Source organism: Dicentrarchus labrax, unplaced genomic scaffold (genome assembly GCF_905237075.1).
Source record: "Dicentrarchus labrax unplaced genomic scaffold, dlabrax2021, whole genome shotgun sequence".
In the NCBI taxonomy this organism is placed as follows: domain Eukaryota; kingdom Metazoa; phylum Chordata; class Actinopteri; family Moronidae; genus Dicentrarchus; species Dicentrarchus labrax.
The window spans coordinates 676,224-693,670 of NW_026136718.1; the positions used below are offsets into that span (position 1 = coordinate 676,224).

Below are 17,447 nucleotides of genomic sequence, written 5' to 3' on the forward strand. Positions count from 1 at the left end.
ACTTTACTCTGATTCCTGTGAAATACTGTTTTATTTTCTATTTTTATATATTGTTATATATAATATACATATTTTAACGTTATTATTTCTATTACATAATGCATAGTGCATGATATAATAGCCTACATATGTCAGTAGATGTTTCAGTATTTACATGAATTTGGAAATATATTAGAAATATTAATTTATCTATATTTTGGTTCACAGATGTACATATTTTATAAAAACATAATTATATTAAATAATAGAAAGCCATATTGTCCAAACACAGATGTTGGATAGGTGGGGATGTATTGACTATATATTACATTGTATATTATGTATGGCTACATAAATAATATCAACAACGGTAACATTTATAATTATAGTGAAAAACTGATATTAAATGAAAATATATGTTTAAATATGTAAATACTGTATTTATTTATTGTATAGAAAGGAATTCACTGAAGCCGTAATGACACCAGACAATAAAACAATGAATGGCAGTGTTACATATAAACTTATAAACTTACATATATAAACTGTATGTATAAAATGCCTCAGCGAGAGCTAACGGGTGACAAACAGTGGCTCAAAGCGCGGCAGTATCTACATTCAACAGAACAGTCGAGCATTTAGTTTCATTGTCATGAGTACTTTTTATTTCTTATCATAAAGGTCATAATCTCATTTATGTTTATAAACACATCAGAAACATATATAAGATAAATAAGAGCAACACAAACAGGAGGACACACCGAGAACCAGCTGCTGCTGCAGATGTTACATAGAAAACCTAAAACACATAAAAGAGAGAAAGTGCAGCTGTACCACTCACTGCCTGCAGGAGGCGACACTGACACGTTGCTGTTACTGCCCGTTCCTCTAGGTGGCGCTGGTCCACAGGTGAACCTGCTGGAGAATCTGTGAGTTTGTTATTATCCAGTTTCAGGTGCTTTGCATCCCAAAAGAAATCCCTCAGACGCCCAAAATAATTCATAAATATAAATAAATAAAAGGTAAAATCAGAGTTTTATATTTAATACAGGCTGATGTATAAAGGAAATCAGTGTCTTTGACAGGAAGTCTTCTGCTCGCTGTAAGGACGAAGAGGAAAACCTTCGCTCTCTGCTCCTCTTCCTCACTGAGGCTCCTCCTCTTCCTCACTGAGGCTCCTCCTCCTCCTCTGCGGCTATCTGTAGGACTGAAACAAGATGTATCCTTATAAGAAGTCTAATTATTAGTATTTTAGTGCAAAGCAGTCCGCTGAAAAAGTAAAAGAGTGAAATTTATTCAACAAATATCATAAAATGTCCAATAATAAGAATGAATGTATATTTACTTTAGTTTAAATGGAGATTATTTAACATTTTCTCTGTAATTAGCTCCAACTCACACAGGGAACTGCCTTGGAAATCTTTGTATGGAAGACCAAAGCTGCCAAAACGAATAAATAAATGAATATCTTTATAAATCAATTAATATTCCAGCTGCAAATTAAGAAGTGAACATTATACCAGGTAAAAATCAGCATTAGCATGTTAGCATGCTGACGTTAGTCAAAGCAGTGCTGTATCTACATACGACATTCTCGTCGGTACGTTTTATTTCTTATAGCAAAATACGGAGAGTCAAAGGTTCAACACAACAAGCTGTGCTTTATGTGATAGTAAATTACATCCTCTGTCTGTGACTTACCGTCAGTCTACACTGAGCTCATCCTGACGTACAGACATAACAACAGACACACAGCCAACAATTAAACACAAGTAAAACTCCTTCACAGCTTTACTCTAACTATACTACCTTCCTTTAAGTTTATAATCACATCACAACAACAGCACATCTCAGTCAACTACAGAGGAAGCTGAATGTCTGTGAGTTATTTAACGTCAGTGGAAACACCGATCCTCACTAGGACATTATTCACATAAATATGCATGAAAGTGTAATAAATTGTATGAAAGTGTAATAAATTGTATGAAAGTGTAATAAATTGTAATAAATATGTATGAAAGTGTAATAAAGTGTAATAAATATGTATGAAAGTGTAATAAATATGTATGAAAGTGTAATAAAGTGTAATAAATATGTATGAAAGTGTAATAAATATGTATGAAAGTGTAATAAATTGTATGAAAGTGTAATAAATTGTATGAAAGTGTAATAAATTGTAATAAATATGTATGAAAGTGTAATAAATTGTATGAAAGTGTAATAAATTGTATGAAAGTGTAATAAATTGTAATAAATTGTATGAAAGTGTAATAAATTGTATGAAAGTGTAATAAAGTGTAATAAATTGTATGAAAGTGTAATAAATTGTATGAAAGTGTAATAAAGTGTAATAAATTGTAATAAATATGTATGAAAGTGTAATAAATTGTATGAAAGTGTAATAAATTGTAATAAATATGTATGAAAGTGTAATAAATTGTATGAAAGTGTAATAAATTGTAATAAATATGTATGAAAGTGTAATAAATTGTATGAAATTGTTAAATAAATTGTATGAAAGTGTAATAATTTTACTTGTAATAAATTGTAATAAATTGTAATAAATTGTATGAAAGTGTAATAAATTGTATGAAAGTGTAATAAATTGTAATAAATTGTATGAAAGTGTAATAAATTGTATGAAAGTGTAATAAATTGTAATAAATTGTAATAAATTGTATGAAAGTGTAATAAATTGTAATAAATATGTATGAAAGTGTAATAAATTGTATGAAAGTGTAATAAATTGTATGAAAGTGTAATAAATTGTATGAAAGTGTAATAAATTGTAATAAATTGTATGAAAGTGTAATAAATTGTATGAAAGTGTAATAAATTGTAATAAATTGTAATAAATATGTATGAAAGTGTAATAAATTGTATGACAGTGTAATAAATTGTATGACAGTGTAATAAATTGTATGAAAGTGTAATAAATTGTATGACAGTGTAATAAATTGTATGAAAGTGTGGGGGCTGCACATGTGAGGCAGCACGGCTCCCAGGACCAGTATTTTTATCTTTGACTAACAGTGTGAAGGCCTGTTAGCGTCACCAAGATGCTAACAGGACAACAATAAATGAAGGACGGAATCACCGTCGTCTGTTTGCACAGTTAAGTAATGGTCCAAATAATTCTGTTTTCAACCAATAATATAATAACATTCACCCACCCATCAATCTTCAACTCTTAGTGACAGAGAGCGAAGCTTCATTTATTAGCTAGTTAGCTAACAGCAGAGTCCACACTGGGTCTCCTGTTCTTCACTATATACAAAACAGTTCTTATAAACTGACAGATTTATAGAAACAGCAGTCGGAGGGGATTTCTCTCAGCAATGATGTTACTATTCGTCTACTAGGAGCTGCAGGTTGGGAGAAGCTTTTTCAGGTCTGTTCAGGTCTTCATGGAGGATCCAGTCCATCTGCAGCCGAGCACTGCTGAGGTTCTACAGGGGTCACTGAGGTTTGTGCTATTCCTGTTCACACCACATTCACTGTCTGTAAAACACCAACACCAACACCAGCAGACTTACCATACTGGTTAACCCAGGAAAGGCTGGAACAGGTAACAGGACAACTGTTAGCATGTTTACAGGTCATTACTGAATATGCAGATTTATCTATGAATCAAACTGCAACAACCAGAGAAACTTAAAACCAGTGCAAAGTACATTTTTTGTGTTGATGTTGAACTTTGATGAACTCTGAAATCCAAATAAGCCCCATCGACTAACAGGAAACCACCGTAACAACGCTAACTTCTAACAGTAGACTGGTAAAAGTTGATGGTACAAATACATTTCTTAAATAAGCAGCAATGTCTGCGATCTATTTAGCAAACTGCGAACTGACAGCTAACGCTCAAACAAAAACACAACTTTATCGGGGGCTGTTCACTGGGAGGTCCCGGTCCAGCAGAGTCCGCTAAGAGGACCTTTAACTGCCTGTTATTATGGGAAATATGTAAATATGAGGAAGCAAACAACTCTCTGCTTCCTGTTTCATGTGGACTTCCTCTGATCAATACATGTAATGTCAACCTGGTCAGCAGTGTGTTGAGATATTTTAACAATCTCTGTCCAACTGAAAACACTCACAGAAAGTGCAGCTAGAACAGACCTGAACCCGGTAAGTGCTGCACATCTACGGGCTCTACTTCTATGAGCACAGAGGGGTTGAAGTGTCAGCGGTAGAGAACTGGTATGATACTGAGCTGGAGTCAGGACATGGTAAGCTTAGCTTAGCATAAAGATTGGAAGCGGGGCACAGGTGTAGTGTACGTACTGCTCGGTCTTCGCTCGGCTCTGACGGAGCTACTTTAGCTGCTGATGTTTCTCCTGACGAACTCGGTAAACTCTTTGGTTCAGACTGACCGACCGGCTGCACCTGAGTCACCAGAGATCTATTCTTCATCAGAGTGGTCAGGACTGGAGAGCGCAAAGGAGAGAAGATTCAGAATCAGAACATGTTTCATACTGGGGCGTAACGGCTGCCGTTGAACCGGTTTGTACCTTCTCTGGTGAGGTTCTCCGCGGCGCTCATGACCTTCCCTCCGAGGTTGCTCACCATGTTGTCCACCATGGCCTCGTGGCGCAGGAAGACGGGCCGAACCACTTTGTTGTAGATGATCTGGGAGCCGTTCCACGACATCGGAGCCATGCACCACAACAGGAAGAGACACTGGAACCACAGAGGACAAACACTACTATACTTTATGTACGTCCTGATCCTCTAGTAGTCTGGTTCTTCTGACGCTCCAAAGCATGTGACCTCTGCTGTAGTTGTTTGTTTTTTCAGCATCCTTTTGATCCGTTTATTTACTTTAAATCAGTAAAATCTGTTTATTTTGGACTTGCAGTTAGATTAAAGGGCCAATATTCGCCTTAAATACAAATTATCCTGCGAGTAAATTTGTGCATAAATGTGGCAACGCACCATAAGAGAGAAAGCGTTTGATTGGACGCAGCATTAGTGTACGCCCCCAAGTGCTGAATGACTCATCAACTACTTTTATTGACGTTGCAGTTTCTTGTTTTAGGGGTCAACCACACACACGTATTTGCTATTGGTTGAGGCAAGTGAAGATGCGAGCATGTAGCATTTTATTTAAAACTGACCAATGTATTTAAAATATAACAGATTATTTAAATAGTTTATCGCTGGTTTGAATGTGTGTGAATCTGTAAAAGCATCCTTATTTAATCTGTGGGTTTAGCTTTAGCTTCTGTAGCTCGTTCCTCGTTGGCTTTTTGTCTGTGATTAAAATTTAAAGCTCCAAGTTAAGTCAGGCCTTGCCGCGGTCGGGCCACAAGATGAGCATTAACAAACAAAAAGATTCAGACTACCGTTTCCACTCTGCTAGTGTTAGCCGTCTGTCAGTGCACTATCTAGCTAGCAAGCGTACGGGGCGTGTCAATATCAGGTTGTATAATGACCAACAATCATCGGTTCTGAAGTGTTTTCTCACCTTAAAAGCGTAGTAGAACGGGAACCAGTAGAGGAAAATATCGGAGAAGAACTCGCCCAGGCTGAAGACGCCGTACACCACCCAGTACGTCAGCCATTTTGTGTCGTCTTCTTTGTTCAGACTTTCAATTGCTTTGATTCTGCAGAGAGGAAACTACCTGTCAGAGTGTCTCAGGTGAGCTGTAGAACTATCAAACAGTGAAACAGACAGCAGAGCTTTAATGGGGGTAATAATTCTTCCATGTAACAGCGAGTAGGCGTGGACAGTGCGAGTGGGCGTGGACAGTGCCAGTGGGCGTGGGCAGTGCCAGTGGGCGTGGGCAGTGCCAGTGGGCGTGGACAGTGCCAGTGGGCGTGGACAGTGCCAGTGGGCGTGGGCAGTGCGAGTGGGCGTGGGCAGTGCCAGTGGGCGTGGGCAGTGCGAGTGGGCGTGGGCAGTGCCAGTGGGCGTGGACAGTGCCAGTGGGCGTGGGCAGTGCCAGTGGGCGTGGACAGTGCCAGTGGGCGTGGGCAGTGCCAGTGGGCGTGGACAGTGCCAGTGGGCGTGGACAGTGCCAGTGGGCGTGGACAGTGCAGTGGGCAGTGCCAGTGGGCGTGGACAGTGCGAGTGGGCGTGGACAGTGTCAGTGGGCGTGGGCAGTGTCAGTGGGCGTGGACAGTGCCAGTGGGCGTGGACAGTGTCAGTGGGCGTGGGCAGTGCCAGTGGGCGTGGACAGTGCGAGTGGGCGTGGGCAGTGCCAGTGGGCGTGGGCAGTGCCAGTGGGCGTGGACAGTGCCAGTGGGCGTGGGCAGTGTCAGTGGGCGTGGGCAGTGCCAGTGGGCGTGGGCAGTGCCAGTGGGCGTGGGCAGTGTCAGTGGGCGTGGACAGTGTGGGGATTTGTGAGCACGTTTGGAATAAGGAAGGAAAAATGGAGGTACAATATAACTGAGGATCTGAGGGTTCAAATGACATATTTTTTATTTCACCTGAACTTTAAAGAGCAGCAGACGGACGTGTTTCTGTGACTGACAGACACAAACAATACTCACGAATAATAGGCTGGATAGACGAAACCAATTAGGTTGCAGAGGAGGGAGGCACCATATCCATACACCAGGTAGAGTCCGGTCAGTGAGATGGCACCTGGACGAGACACACAGAAGACAGACGTCACGTCTAAACACACTGAATAAAGCAGTTCCACCTTAAACACACTGAATAAAGCAGTTCCACCTTAATAATCACTGCTTCTCCCACGCTGTTGGACAGACAAAGGACGTCCCGGAGGGGCTGCGAGCCGAGCTGCTGCTAACGTTAGCTCAGCTTGTTTCTCTGATAACAGACTTTTTATCTCATAGTTTTTAAGAAATAATTTTCCAGTATTTTTCCTGACAGTACAGGACAGCACTTTCTCACAATGGTGGTCAATGGATGTATTTATTCAGGGAAGGTTCATACAGCTCCGCATTTATACCTGGAAGATGCCCAGTACCACAGTCTGAACCCCTTAACCAAATCCTGTTTCTGGGACACTCAGCTTTTCCTGCCTGAGGGACGGACTGAAGTATAAATAAACATTTCCAGGATATTTAGTCATTTTAAATAATAAAACCTAGTCTTTAAATTTCCTGATTTTCCAGCACACGTGAGAACCCTGTAACACAACCAGTTAAAACTCCTTTAGTAAGACAACTGTATCTTTAATAAGAGAGAACGGCTGCCACACTATTATATCGAGAGCGTGTTCTAAGTTTTAAATGACAGTGACTGTAAAAGAAACTACCAGTAATATTAAAATAACTTCCCTGCAGCTCATAACAGATCTTTTGACAGTGTAACCTGTGGAGCCAGACTGCCAGAAATCCACCTGATCATCCAACAGCCACACCGATCAGGTGATTAATCAGCAGTCGTCAAACTGAACGTCAAACAACGACCTATCTGTCGGAAATTCAGCCGGATACTAAAATACGTTAAACTGGGCTCTTAGAGATCATCAGTGCAGCCAATGTTAACGTTAAAATAATCAGTCAAACCGCAGAATTAAAGACAAGAGTTAATTCACTGGAGCTGTGATCGTATTCAGACACCACTCGAGCACGCCAGCGAGCACCGACAGGAAGTTGTGTAAAAAGTTTCCTACCTCTGATCAGCTTATGTGGCTGTTCGCACATGGAGGCCGGTCTGCTGTCTCTCTGGGGATAATCTGCTTTAACTGCAGGGAGTGGGGGACACTGTGCACCAGGCACTACAGTGACATCATGTCAGCGATCCACCGTATGAGCAGCAGCAGCGTGTGAATGGACTGCTGTCCACTGCTCGCTTACAGCCGAACACCACACACACTGTCACTGCACAGACTCTACCCATAATACCACATAACTCTACCCATAATTCCACCGGACTCTACCCATCATACCACTAAACTCTACCCATAAAACCACCAAACTATAAAACCGCCACTTTCAGCAGTTTTTATTCTCTACATATCTGCAACAAACAGCTCTGCTACAACTGTCACTTCTTTTAAAACATTAAAGTTAAACTTGGACTTTTTATTCATTTCAGTTGTATTCTATTCTCTGATTGGAGCTCTTTTAATTACGTCACCTAGTTGTGTCCTCTTCTGCAGTGCTTAATGACAGTTTATCAACTAATCAACTCATATATGGATCAGTTAAAGCTTCCATATGTTTAGTGTCTCTGTATAATCTGTGTGTGTCAGTGTGTGTGAGCAGAGAGTGAACAGGCTGTAGTGTAGCTTTGTTCCTCTGCTGCCTGTGGACTGATTTCTATGTGTTTCTATGTAGGGATGAGGGTCAAAGGATGAAATAGGACTTGGAATTAGATAATGCCTCATTCGCATATTTAAAATTTCAGAAAACTTATAATCCAAATATAACAGTCTTACTGTTATTAATGAACGGGGGAGGTATCATGCAGATATGTATTATTCTAAACATTCGACCCCGTTCACCTGGAGAGAAAATGCTGACCCAGAAAGATTTGATGTTTGCAGACAGCAGCTCACTGTGGCTGCCGTTATGGTCACAGGAGGATTAACTGAATCCTCTTCAGTTTTCCATTAACATGCAACAGGACACTGTGTTAGATATACCGGTGTATAAATATAAATACATACAAATAAATATATAACAGCCAGAAGAAATTATCGACCAGCATCAACGTACCCGCTGCGAGGACCTTCTTCCTGATGCCTGTTTTGTCCTCCACCTTCCCCAAAAAGTCCGTCACCACGTTCTTCTCGTTCAGGAACTTGTCGGCTCGGTCTTTGATGGACAAGAGGATGTCCATCAGGCCCATGGTCCTCAATCGGGTCCTCAATCGGGTCCACAAACAACAACAACAACAACAGAGGAGTGGGAAAGGAGACGACCCGCAGCGGAGAGTAAAACACAGTGAGTGTAATCCTTTGACAGCGGCAATCTGCTTAATGAAGAGGAGGAGGAGGAGGAGGAGGAGGAGAGAGGAGGAGGAGGTGGAGGAGGAGGAGGAGGAGAGAGGAGAGAGATGATTTTGGCCATGAAAGCCAAAAACATGTCCTCCAAACTAAAAACAAGTTGTTAAGTTATTCCAGCTTCCAGCTCAGTGTTAATCGGTTCGCTCTCAGACAGAATAGTTTTTGAGAGTTTTGCTGAAATTGTGCAACCAGCGACTGATTGATAATTGATAGTTGACTGATTGATAGTTGATAGTTGACTGATTGATAGTTGATAGTTGACTGATTGATGTCAGTCACATGCTATATGAGATATCTATGGAGCAACACGTTCATCAGGATACTTCTTTTACTTTTGAGCAACAGCTGTTGAAACTGTTTGTTTTCTACTGAGGAGATAAATCATCAAGATGTAGTTTGTTCATGTTGCCTCTAGCGACCTCCTCTTCCTCCTCCTCCTCCTCCTCTTCCTCCTCCTCCTGGCTGTGTTGACAGGAGGATACATCAGCAGCAGCAGTGGATGAACCTGACTGCAGGAATGCGTCCTGCAGGCCGACACACGTCCCCTGCCGCCATGTGAGCAGATAACAAACCTTCGACAGACGCTGGCCGACAGAACCATAGAAAAAGAGGAGATGAGAGGATACCGGACCATCAAGTACACTTTGTTCATCTTCTGCTACTTCTTCTGGGTGAGTCGTTGTGTGAGGATCAGATTTATTTACAATGTGGTTTCACTGCTGGTTCCACCGGCTCACAGGAAACAACTGACACAGTTTAACTTTTAGTTTTTTAAAGGATTTACGTCTAACAGTGTAAACCTGCACACAGTATTCAGTACCAAAGGTCAACAGGAGTTGGTTCTCCTTTGTTTATTGTGCAGTAGCCCTGATTCATTTGCATAAGTACACTGTAAAACATCATCTGTAAGTTTACAGGTTTTTCCTGTTTGTTTTACAGATTGATTCTGTATTTTTTAAAACATTTTACATGGAAATATTAATATTAATAATGTGAAAAATCTGTAACTGTAAATAATCATAAAATTACTGATTATTTAAAGATTAAAATGATAGATAGACAGATATTTATTGTTTATTTAATAGATTAAACGGTTAAATTCAACTAATACTGTTCATACATTTCTAACATTATGTAAAATTATTGACATTAACAGTAAAAAAAAGTATTTAGTTTTGTCATTTTACGTTTAAGAAAAACGTAGAACAAATGTTCGCCTAAGTGTTGGTAAGTTCTAAAACCTTTTTGTTTTCCTGCTGTTTCAACATTTTGTGATTGAAACTTAATTATGAGGTAGTGAGGGCTGCCCCGACTACAGATTTTCCTAGCTGACTAGTCGTCAAATATTAATATGTGTTTAATGATTATAATGTGTGTATGTGAACAGCAGCCTGTTTAATGCTAACAGAAACAGAGGTAAAGATTCTGAATGAGTCAGAACCAGCAGCAAGAAGACTGAACATTTAGTTCATTTATTTCTCCGGTTCTGTGGCTCATTTGGGCCCCGCTTAAATTCTGACTTACTATCTCATCATTTTGAGGTTGTACCATCTGATCATTTACACTAACCAGAAGCAGTTTTACAACCTTTCTTTTCCTGACAGAAAGACGAGAGAAAGACAGCAGTGTTCTTCCAGCTCTCTCCTGTTATTTCCTGGGAATCTTCTCACCTGTACCTGTACAAACACGTCTACACTGACAGTGTTTTATTTTGTCAGTACCCAGAGTTACATCTTATCTTGAGTCCAATAAACATGTTTAGCCTAGCTTAGCACAAAGACTGGAAGCAGGGGATAGCATAGCTCTAACCAGAGAGACAAGCTCTCCTTTCTGTCTGATGTTTTCTGTGCTTCATCACGTCTTTCTCTGTGACTCTGCAGGTTGTGAGCGCCGTTCTCACAGCGGTGGGGATCTATGCCAAGATCGCCAAGGAGAAAGGTTGGTCAAAAAATAATATCAATTGGCAGTACTGAATATGTGTAATGGCCTTTTTCCACTGCAGGAACTTTATGAACCCTGAGAGTCTTTATAACGTCCTTCAGTACGTTTTCACTGTAAACATCGTTTCATTGTTTCTTCCAGTTGGTGGCGCCGTTATTTCTGTCGGATGATTGTCACCTGCAAATTATAAATACAGTTTTGGGTTCTTTCTGGACATGCGGCTCCGTTGTCAAGTTATCAACAGTAAATATGCAATGTCTAGTTAGACTTTCAAAATAAAGCTCATGGTGAAACACTAACAGTTTGATTAGGAAAAGATTGTACCCTGTAAAAAAGCAGCCGGAGCACAAAAAAAATACATACGTCCTGACTCCACCAGCTTCTGGCTGATCCAAACAAAGAGGTGGAGCTCAAAGCCGTCACTCCTTTAATTATGCATTTTATATATATATATGTATATATATATATTTTAATCCCTAATATAATTTAAAGGGGTGAGTTGTACAGTTGTCGTGAACAGGGAAATTATCTCTAGATAGCAACAGGCTGTAAACATGTTTATTTCTACAGTAGACATTTTAATATTGGACCTTAAGGAGACTGACTTACTTAATTTCCTAGTTTATTGTTAATGATTTTATTCTTTTATATGAAAGTGTATTGTTTGGCTTTTTTCCTTCTTCTTCTACCAAAAGAAATCAGTAACTTATCATCAGTTTGATCTTTTTTCATTCACATCCATAAATCTATATGTTCTAATTATAAACCATCAAGTTAAATCAAACAACACATTAAATTACTCCCATACTGTTAAAATAAGAAAGCAATCTAAACTTTACGTTCATTTAACTTTGAACTAACTTATGTTTAATTTATTCCTGTCTGTCCTTTGGTATTGTCTGTTCATGTACTATCTATGTTTGTAACGTTTTTCAACTTAAAAGCATGTATTAAAATCCTAAAAAGCATAAAAACCCAATATAAAAACATGCAATAAATATATAAAATATCCAGTAAAAATATATAAAATGATGCCAAAACCTCCGCCTTATGAGAATCAGATCTCTTTTATAAACAAGAGTTAAAACAGAATCCCACAATAAGACTAAGAGGACACTCCCAGAGGCAGTGGGGCTTATAAAAACAATGCTGATAACATTCCTGATGACGAGCCAGAAAGTTAATCAGACATGTTTAAACTTTTACTCACTGTGTGTGTGCAGATGTGGTCGACACCCTGACACTGGATCCAGCTCTGCTGTTGATCGTCGTTGGCTCTGTGATGTTTCTCATCACGTTCCTCGGGTGTTTCGGGGCGCTGCGTAACGCCACCTGCCTGCTGAAGACGGTACGATTGATCAGACGAGTTCGGTCTAGACCTGCTCCATTTGAAAAGTGTCCTGTGATAACTTCTGTTATGAATTGGCGCTAGAAATAAAATTTAATTGAATTGAACTGAATCACAGATCAGCCGATTGCATTTGATTAATGAGATATTTATTCTTTGTGTTGGTGCTGCTGTTTCCTGCAGTTTCTGGGGATCCTGGCGACCGTCCTCCTGCTGCAGATCGCCGCTGGAGTCGTGGGATACCTCTTCACTGACATGGTAACGCCACACTGATCAGATAGGAAATATAAAGGAGACGCTTCCTGCAGCTGTTTACTGAATGAACTCAAACTAAAGTTCCAGTGCTGATGATGCTGTTGTTGTTGAGGTGATGGAGAGGACGGAGAGGCTGATGATGAAGGCCATCGTTCGCTACAGGGAGGACCAGGACCTGGAGAACGCCATCGACTTTATCCAGAAGAAGGTGAAGAAAAAGCATGATTTGTGTTTTTAAGGCAGAGTCAGACCTTTTATAATCCGGTTTGTTGTGTTTGCAGTTTCAGTGCTGTGGAGTCGAGGGATATAAGGACTGGTCCCAGAACGTCTACTTTAACTGTTCGGACACAAACCCCAGTCTGGAGGCCTGCGGGGTTCCCTTCTCCTGCTGCATCCACCAACAGAACCAGGTCTGTGTGGTCCTCCACAGGTTTATGAAGGGACTCCTGGATGCCTAGAGTTTTGGGTTTACTGGTTTAAGAAATCCTAATTTAAGTTTTTAGTCAAACGTAACAAAGCATGCATTATCTTTTGGGTTTTGTCTCACTGGCTTCTTGCTCCAATGAACTTATTAATCATCTGCTTTGATTGGTGGTAATGTTCCTACAATATAAAATGATAAATGCATTGAATCAGTTCATTAGAAGGGTTGATTTTACTGATGTGAGATACAAAAATTAACAAGAGGATATCATCTGCATACGTACGAATAAGATACTCAGAGGTCTTGCAACGTGTGAAGCATTAATACTGAACATTGCAGGTTCCAAAACTGTCTTCATTGGAAATTTATATTTACACATTTGGCAGTTTATCAGATGTATCAAGAAATCTTCAAATCATAGTTTGATTCGCACCCACTGTTCATAAAATCATAAAAATCTTTCCTGTAGATGTTGACATTTTCATATTTTCATATTCGTACCCGACACGTTAAATGTTATTTTGCTCAATGTTTTGTGGGCGTTCCCATGACATCAGTTCAGAGAAGATGAACAGGTAGTGAGGAAAGACAGAAATAAAAAATGACCATAAACACCTCACTTTCTTGCAGACGGTGCTGAACACCATGTGTGGTTATGGGATGCAGCAGCTGGAGGAGAAGTCGGCCGTTCAGGACGTCTTCACTGTCGGCTGCCTGGAGAAGATCGTCTGGTGGGCCAAAAACAACCTGCTGCTGGTGGCCGGTCTGACTGGCGGCCTGCTGCTGCTCGAGGTATCGCCACTGACTTCACTTCACATCCGACAAGATCAAATCAACAAAACCTGATTTAAAATCTGTGAAATACAGAAACCCTGAGCAGAGTTTTATTTACAACTTTTATTACATTATCAGAGATCTTTCAGAACTGTTCAGGGCTCTGTGGTCAAGTTAGCAATAATAAATATGCAATGTCCAGTCAGACTTTCAAATGAAATATTGCTTTGTTAACGTTGTCGCAGTTTGGTTAGGATTAGCCACAAAAACATTTGCTTAGGTTTAGGAAAAGTTACCTAATGTACCTGACATAAAATGTTACATTGGTGGGAACATGGCGTTAAAGTAAATAATTTAAAGGCACACTATGCAAGATTTTTACCTTAATATAACAGCTTTGAAGTCATTTCGATGGTAAACGAACTCGTAGTATAGCGAATCATCCCAAACCAGCAATGCAAGTCTGAAAGGTGGCGCCCCGCCAAATCTCGCGAGAATCACAAATTGCTTTACGGCATTCACTCAGACGTAACCTGGTCAGTAGACATCTTCGGAATGTTCAACCTACTGAACATGTGTGTTTTCAGTGTGTTTTCAGTGTGTTTTTTGCTATTTTTAACTCTTTTCTTACTTTCTTACTACTTTGTTCACGTCGTCTAAATACTTTTTTGGCGTTTTTGAGCACTTTTTATTTTTTGTTTGCACGGGGCTCCATGGCGACAGGGAATCACTTTGTTTACACCCATGACCAGATGATCGCCCTGAGGTACCGAGCATCCTGACTGGAGAGAGACCCTCCATACCGGAGGAGCTGAGGAGACGGCGAGGCTGCAGAGCGGAGGTTAAACGGAGGATGAAGAAGAGGAGGTTTAAAGTCTACATCCCTGCAGTCATCACTGGAAACAAACGTGGCTACACTAGCAGATACCGGACTCCAACGTCACCATGCCCGGCTTCCAGACGGTTTGAACCGACAGGGACACCACCGCGACCTGCGAGAAGAAAGGAGGGGGACTGTCCGTGCTCATAAACAACAGGTGGTGTAACGCCGGGCACGTCTGTGTGAAAGAGCGTCTGCAGCCCGGACATCGAGCTTGGCGCCGTCGGACTTCGTCCATATTATCTGCGATGGGAATTTTCCAGTGTTATCACCATCACTGTCTATATTCCTCACAGTGGTCTTCATCATCATCATCACTGTCTATATTCCTCACAGTGGTCTTCATCATCATCATCACTGTCTATATTCCTCCGTCTGGGAAAGCAGAAGCAGCGTGTGACGTCATCCACACTGTGACTGCAGGACTACAAACAAAACACCCGGAGGCCTTCATCATCATCACAGGGGACTTCAACCACGTTTCTCTCTCGTCCACACTCCCAACCTTCCACCAGTTTGTCACATGCACCACCAGAGACAATAAGACCTTGGACCTGCTGTATGCAAATGTTCCTGTTTTTTATATCTGTATTTATTTCACTCAAATGTTGCTGTGACAAGTGAATATCCCATTGTGGGATTAATAAAGTTATCTATCTATCTATGTACCGGTATACAGGCGGGAGGGGATCAGGCCGTGAGTGCAGAGACGCAGAGCCGTATATAGAGACGGCTCTGGTGAGTAGCATTTACGACAGTTAACGTTAAATACAAGTACTCCGCAGTGACTCTGGGGGTAGCTGTTTGACAAAACCGGAAAACTGCATAGTATGCCTTTAACTTATGTAACATATCTCATTTACATTTGTCTAACAACACATTTTGTTTGTGTGAAGAGATTACACACAAAGTCAATGCAAAGACTTGAATAGATGCGAATTCACGCTGGATGAAGGGAATGGTGTGAACACACCTAAAGTTCCAAAATGGAACAAATTCCCTCAAAGTGTTTATGAGATATCGCATTGACCGGTAGCGACAACCTGAAAACACACGGCTATCGTGTTCGAACAGAAGCAGCTCTGATCAGTTTCTGTTTCCCTCCGGCAGGTCTGCATGATCTGCCTGGCTGCTGCTCAGATCTCCAGGATAAAGAGAGTCCAACGAAAAAAGGAAGACGATGCGCAGAGAGGCAATTCAGAAAGAAAGGAGAGTTACTGGTATCCTGCTTTTGCAGACTTCGATGACGAATAACAGATCTGAAGCCGATCGCTGGGACGGACAACAAAAGGTTTTTACTTATTCTGGGTCAGATAAAAACTGTGAATTTATAGTTTTGGTAATTCAATCATGTTTCGAGGCTCTCACGGTCAACAGGTTAAATGTCTCCAGGACACCTCAGTGAGACTTAGAGGTGTTGTTGAGATCCAGTTGAACCACTACCTCATGTAAAATTCTCTCTACATCACATTCTTTCTAAAAGTGATTTTAAAGGCAGGTCAGTTTCGGCACTAAACAGCCCTTTAGATGCACATTTAACATTTGTAATTTGTTGCATTGCTTGAGCCCCAACTATGTGAAAAAATATTATTTTATATTATAAAATACTGTTACCTGTACATTAATTAAAATATAACATTTACAGCGTTTTACTCGTACTAATATTGTATGTACTGTGATGAACAAAGTGTATTTTCTAAACTGAATGCGTGTGTCAGTCCTTGTGAGAATAAAGCTTCATATCAGATTCACTGTGATTATGTTTACTGAATTTCTTAATTAAATTAAAATCCATCCATCCAATTACACATAGTTTGGGGAATTTGAAGACATGTAAAATATGACACAATATGGAAAACCTCTACTCTATAACCAAAACAACTGATTGGAAAATTATAAAGAATTTTTCTTTTACTTATTTTATTCTCACAGTGTTTTAATTTTAATTTTAACAGTTTTATGTCAGTTTTGGGGTTTTATACGCCTCTTGACTAGTTAACTAAATTGTTGTGTAGAATCAGTGACAATAAAACTATACCCAGTACACAGGCCTACTTTTTAACCATAATTAATTAAAATCATTAAAAATGTTAATTCATATCTTTTTCTAATCATGTATTTATATTCTCTCTCATCAGTGCACAGACGGTGTCAGCAGTCTGATCTGCTGGTGACCTCTAGAGGCTAAAACGTTAATTACAATAAGAGCTCACTGCCGGTGGATCACTGCTAAATAATTTACTACTTTTACTAAAGTACTAATACCACAGTGTAGAAATACTGTTACAAGTATAAAAAAAAAATCAGTAAGTTTATTTGACTGATTTTTACGATATTTTTTTTAATACATGGAAATATTATGAAAATTACTCAAATATCCTGTGAATTTACATGTCTAATGTAAAATAACGGGAAAAAGCTGTAACTGTAAACAACTGTAAACTGTTAGATTCAAGTTTAATATTGGTAATACATTTCTGAAATGATGTCAAATTAGTGACAATTAACAGTAAAATAGAAGTATTTGTTTTGTAATTTTATTTAAGTTTTCACAACAGAAACGTTGAATAAATGTTGTTTATCAGTGTATAAGCATTTGTAAACTGTTGAAATACAGTTTTTATCAGTGAAAACAGCAATAATTACTGTAATTTCACAGATAATTACTTTGATTACAGTTCTATAACTTTTACTCAAATAATATAAGTAATTTTTGTTTTTTTAGTTATTTTACAGTATTTTGGGGGCTTTTTTTGTAATATTTTGTACAGTGTAGCTCAAAATTATACTTAAATACTGTGTAAATGCACAGAAAAGACTAGATTTAATTCATTCTAAACTAAAAAAACTGTAAAAATAATTGACGTCCTCGAGCAGAGAAACTCTCTGCATGTGAAATCAGTTCCCCCCTCAATA

At 39.6% G+C, this 17,447-nt stretch overlaps 2 protein-coding genes across 8 annotated transcripts; one reads left to right on the forward strand and one right to left on the reverse strand.

The window, feature by feature from the left end:
- Window positions 1–560: 560 nt before the first annotated feature.
- reep6 (receptor accessory protein 6) lies at window positions 561–8,869 on the reverse strand. 5 transcript variants are annotated; one of them, XM_051375667.1, is made up of 8 exons: window positions 8,620–8,869; window positions 6,478–6,571; window positions 5,450–5,588; window positions 4,494–4,662; window positions 4,267–4,409; window positions 3,516–3,538; window positions 1,681–1,703; window positions 564–1,186 (listed from the first exon to the last, which is right to left on the reverse strand). In XM_051375667.1, the coding sequence occupies exons 1-6, from the start codon at window positions 8,750–8,752 to the stop codon at window positions 3,524–3,526; spliced, it is 693 nt and encodes a 230-aa protein (XP_051231627.1). In that variant the 5' UTR covers window positions 8,753–8,869; the 3' UTR covers window positions 564–1,186; window positions 1,681–1,703; window positions 3,516–3,523. The 5 variants fall into 5 exon arrangements, with proteins under 5 accessions (XP_051231629.1, XP_051231627.1, XP_051231625.1 ...); XM_051375669.1 differs by lacking the exons at window positions 3,516–3,538; window positions 8,620–8,869 and adding an exon at window positions 7,572–8,588 and having other exon boundaries at window positions 561–1,186; XM_051375665.1 differs by lacking the exon at window positions 3,516–3,538.
- Window positions 3,998–16,288, forward strand: zgc:113223 (uncharacterized protein LOC541424 homolog). 3 transcript variants are annotated; one of them, XM_051375658.1, is made up of 9 exons: window positions 3,998–4,110; window positions 9,384–9,580; window positions 10,790–10,847; window positions 12,074–12,198; window positions 12,382–12,456; window positions 12,566–12,661; window positions 12,735–12,863; window positions 13,508–13,669; window positions 14,404–15,633. In XM_051375658.1, the coding sequence occupies exons 2-9, from the start codon at window positions 9,524–9,526 to the stop codon at window positions 14,431–14,433; spliced, it is 732 nt and encodes a 243-aa protein (XP_051231618.1). In that variant the 5' UTR covers window positions 3,998–4,110; window positions 9,384–9,523; the 3' UTR covers window positions 14,434–15,633. The 3 variants fall into 3 exon arrangements, with proteins under 3 accessions (XP_051231618.1, XP_051231616.1, XP_051231617.1); XM_051375656.1 differs by lacking the exon at window positions 14,404–15,633 and adding an exon at window positions 15,642–16,288 and having other exon boundaries at window positions 4,008–4,110; XM_051375657.1 differs by lacking the exons at window positions 3,998–4,110; window positions 14,404–15,633 and adding an exon at window positions 15,642–16,288 and having other exon boundaries at window positions 9,378–9,580.
- Window positions 16,289–17,447: the final 1,159 nt, after the last annotated feature.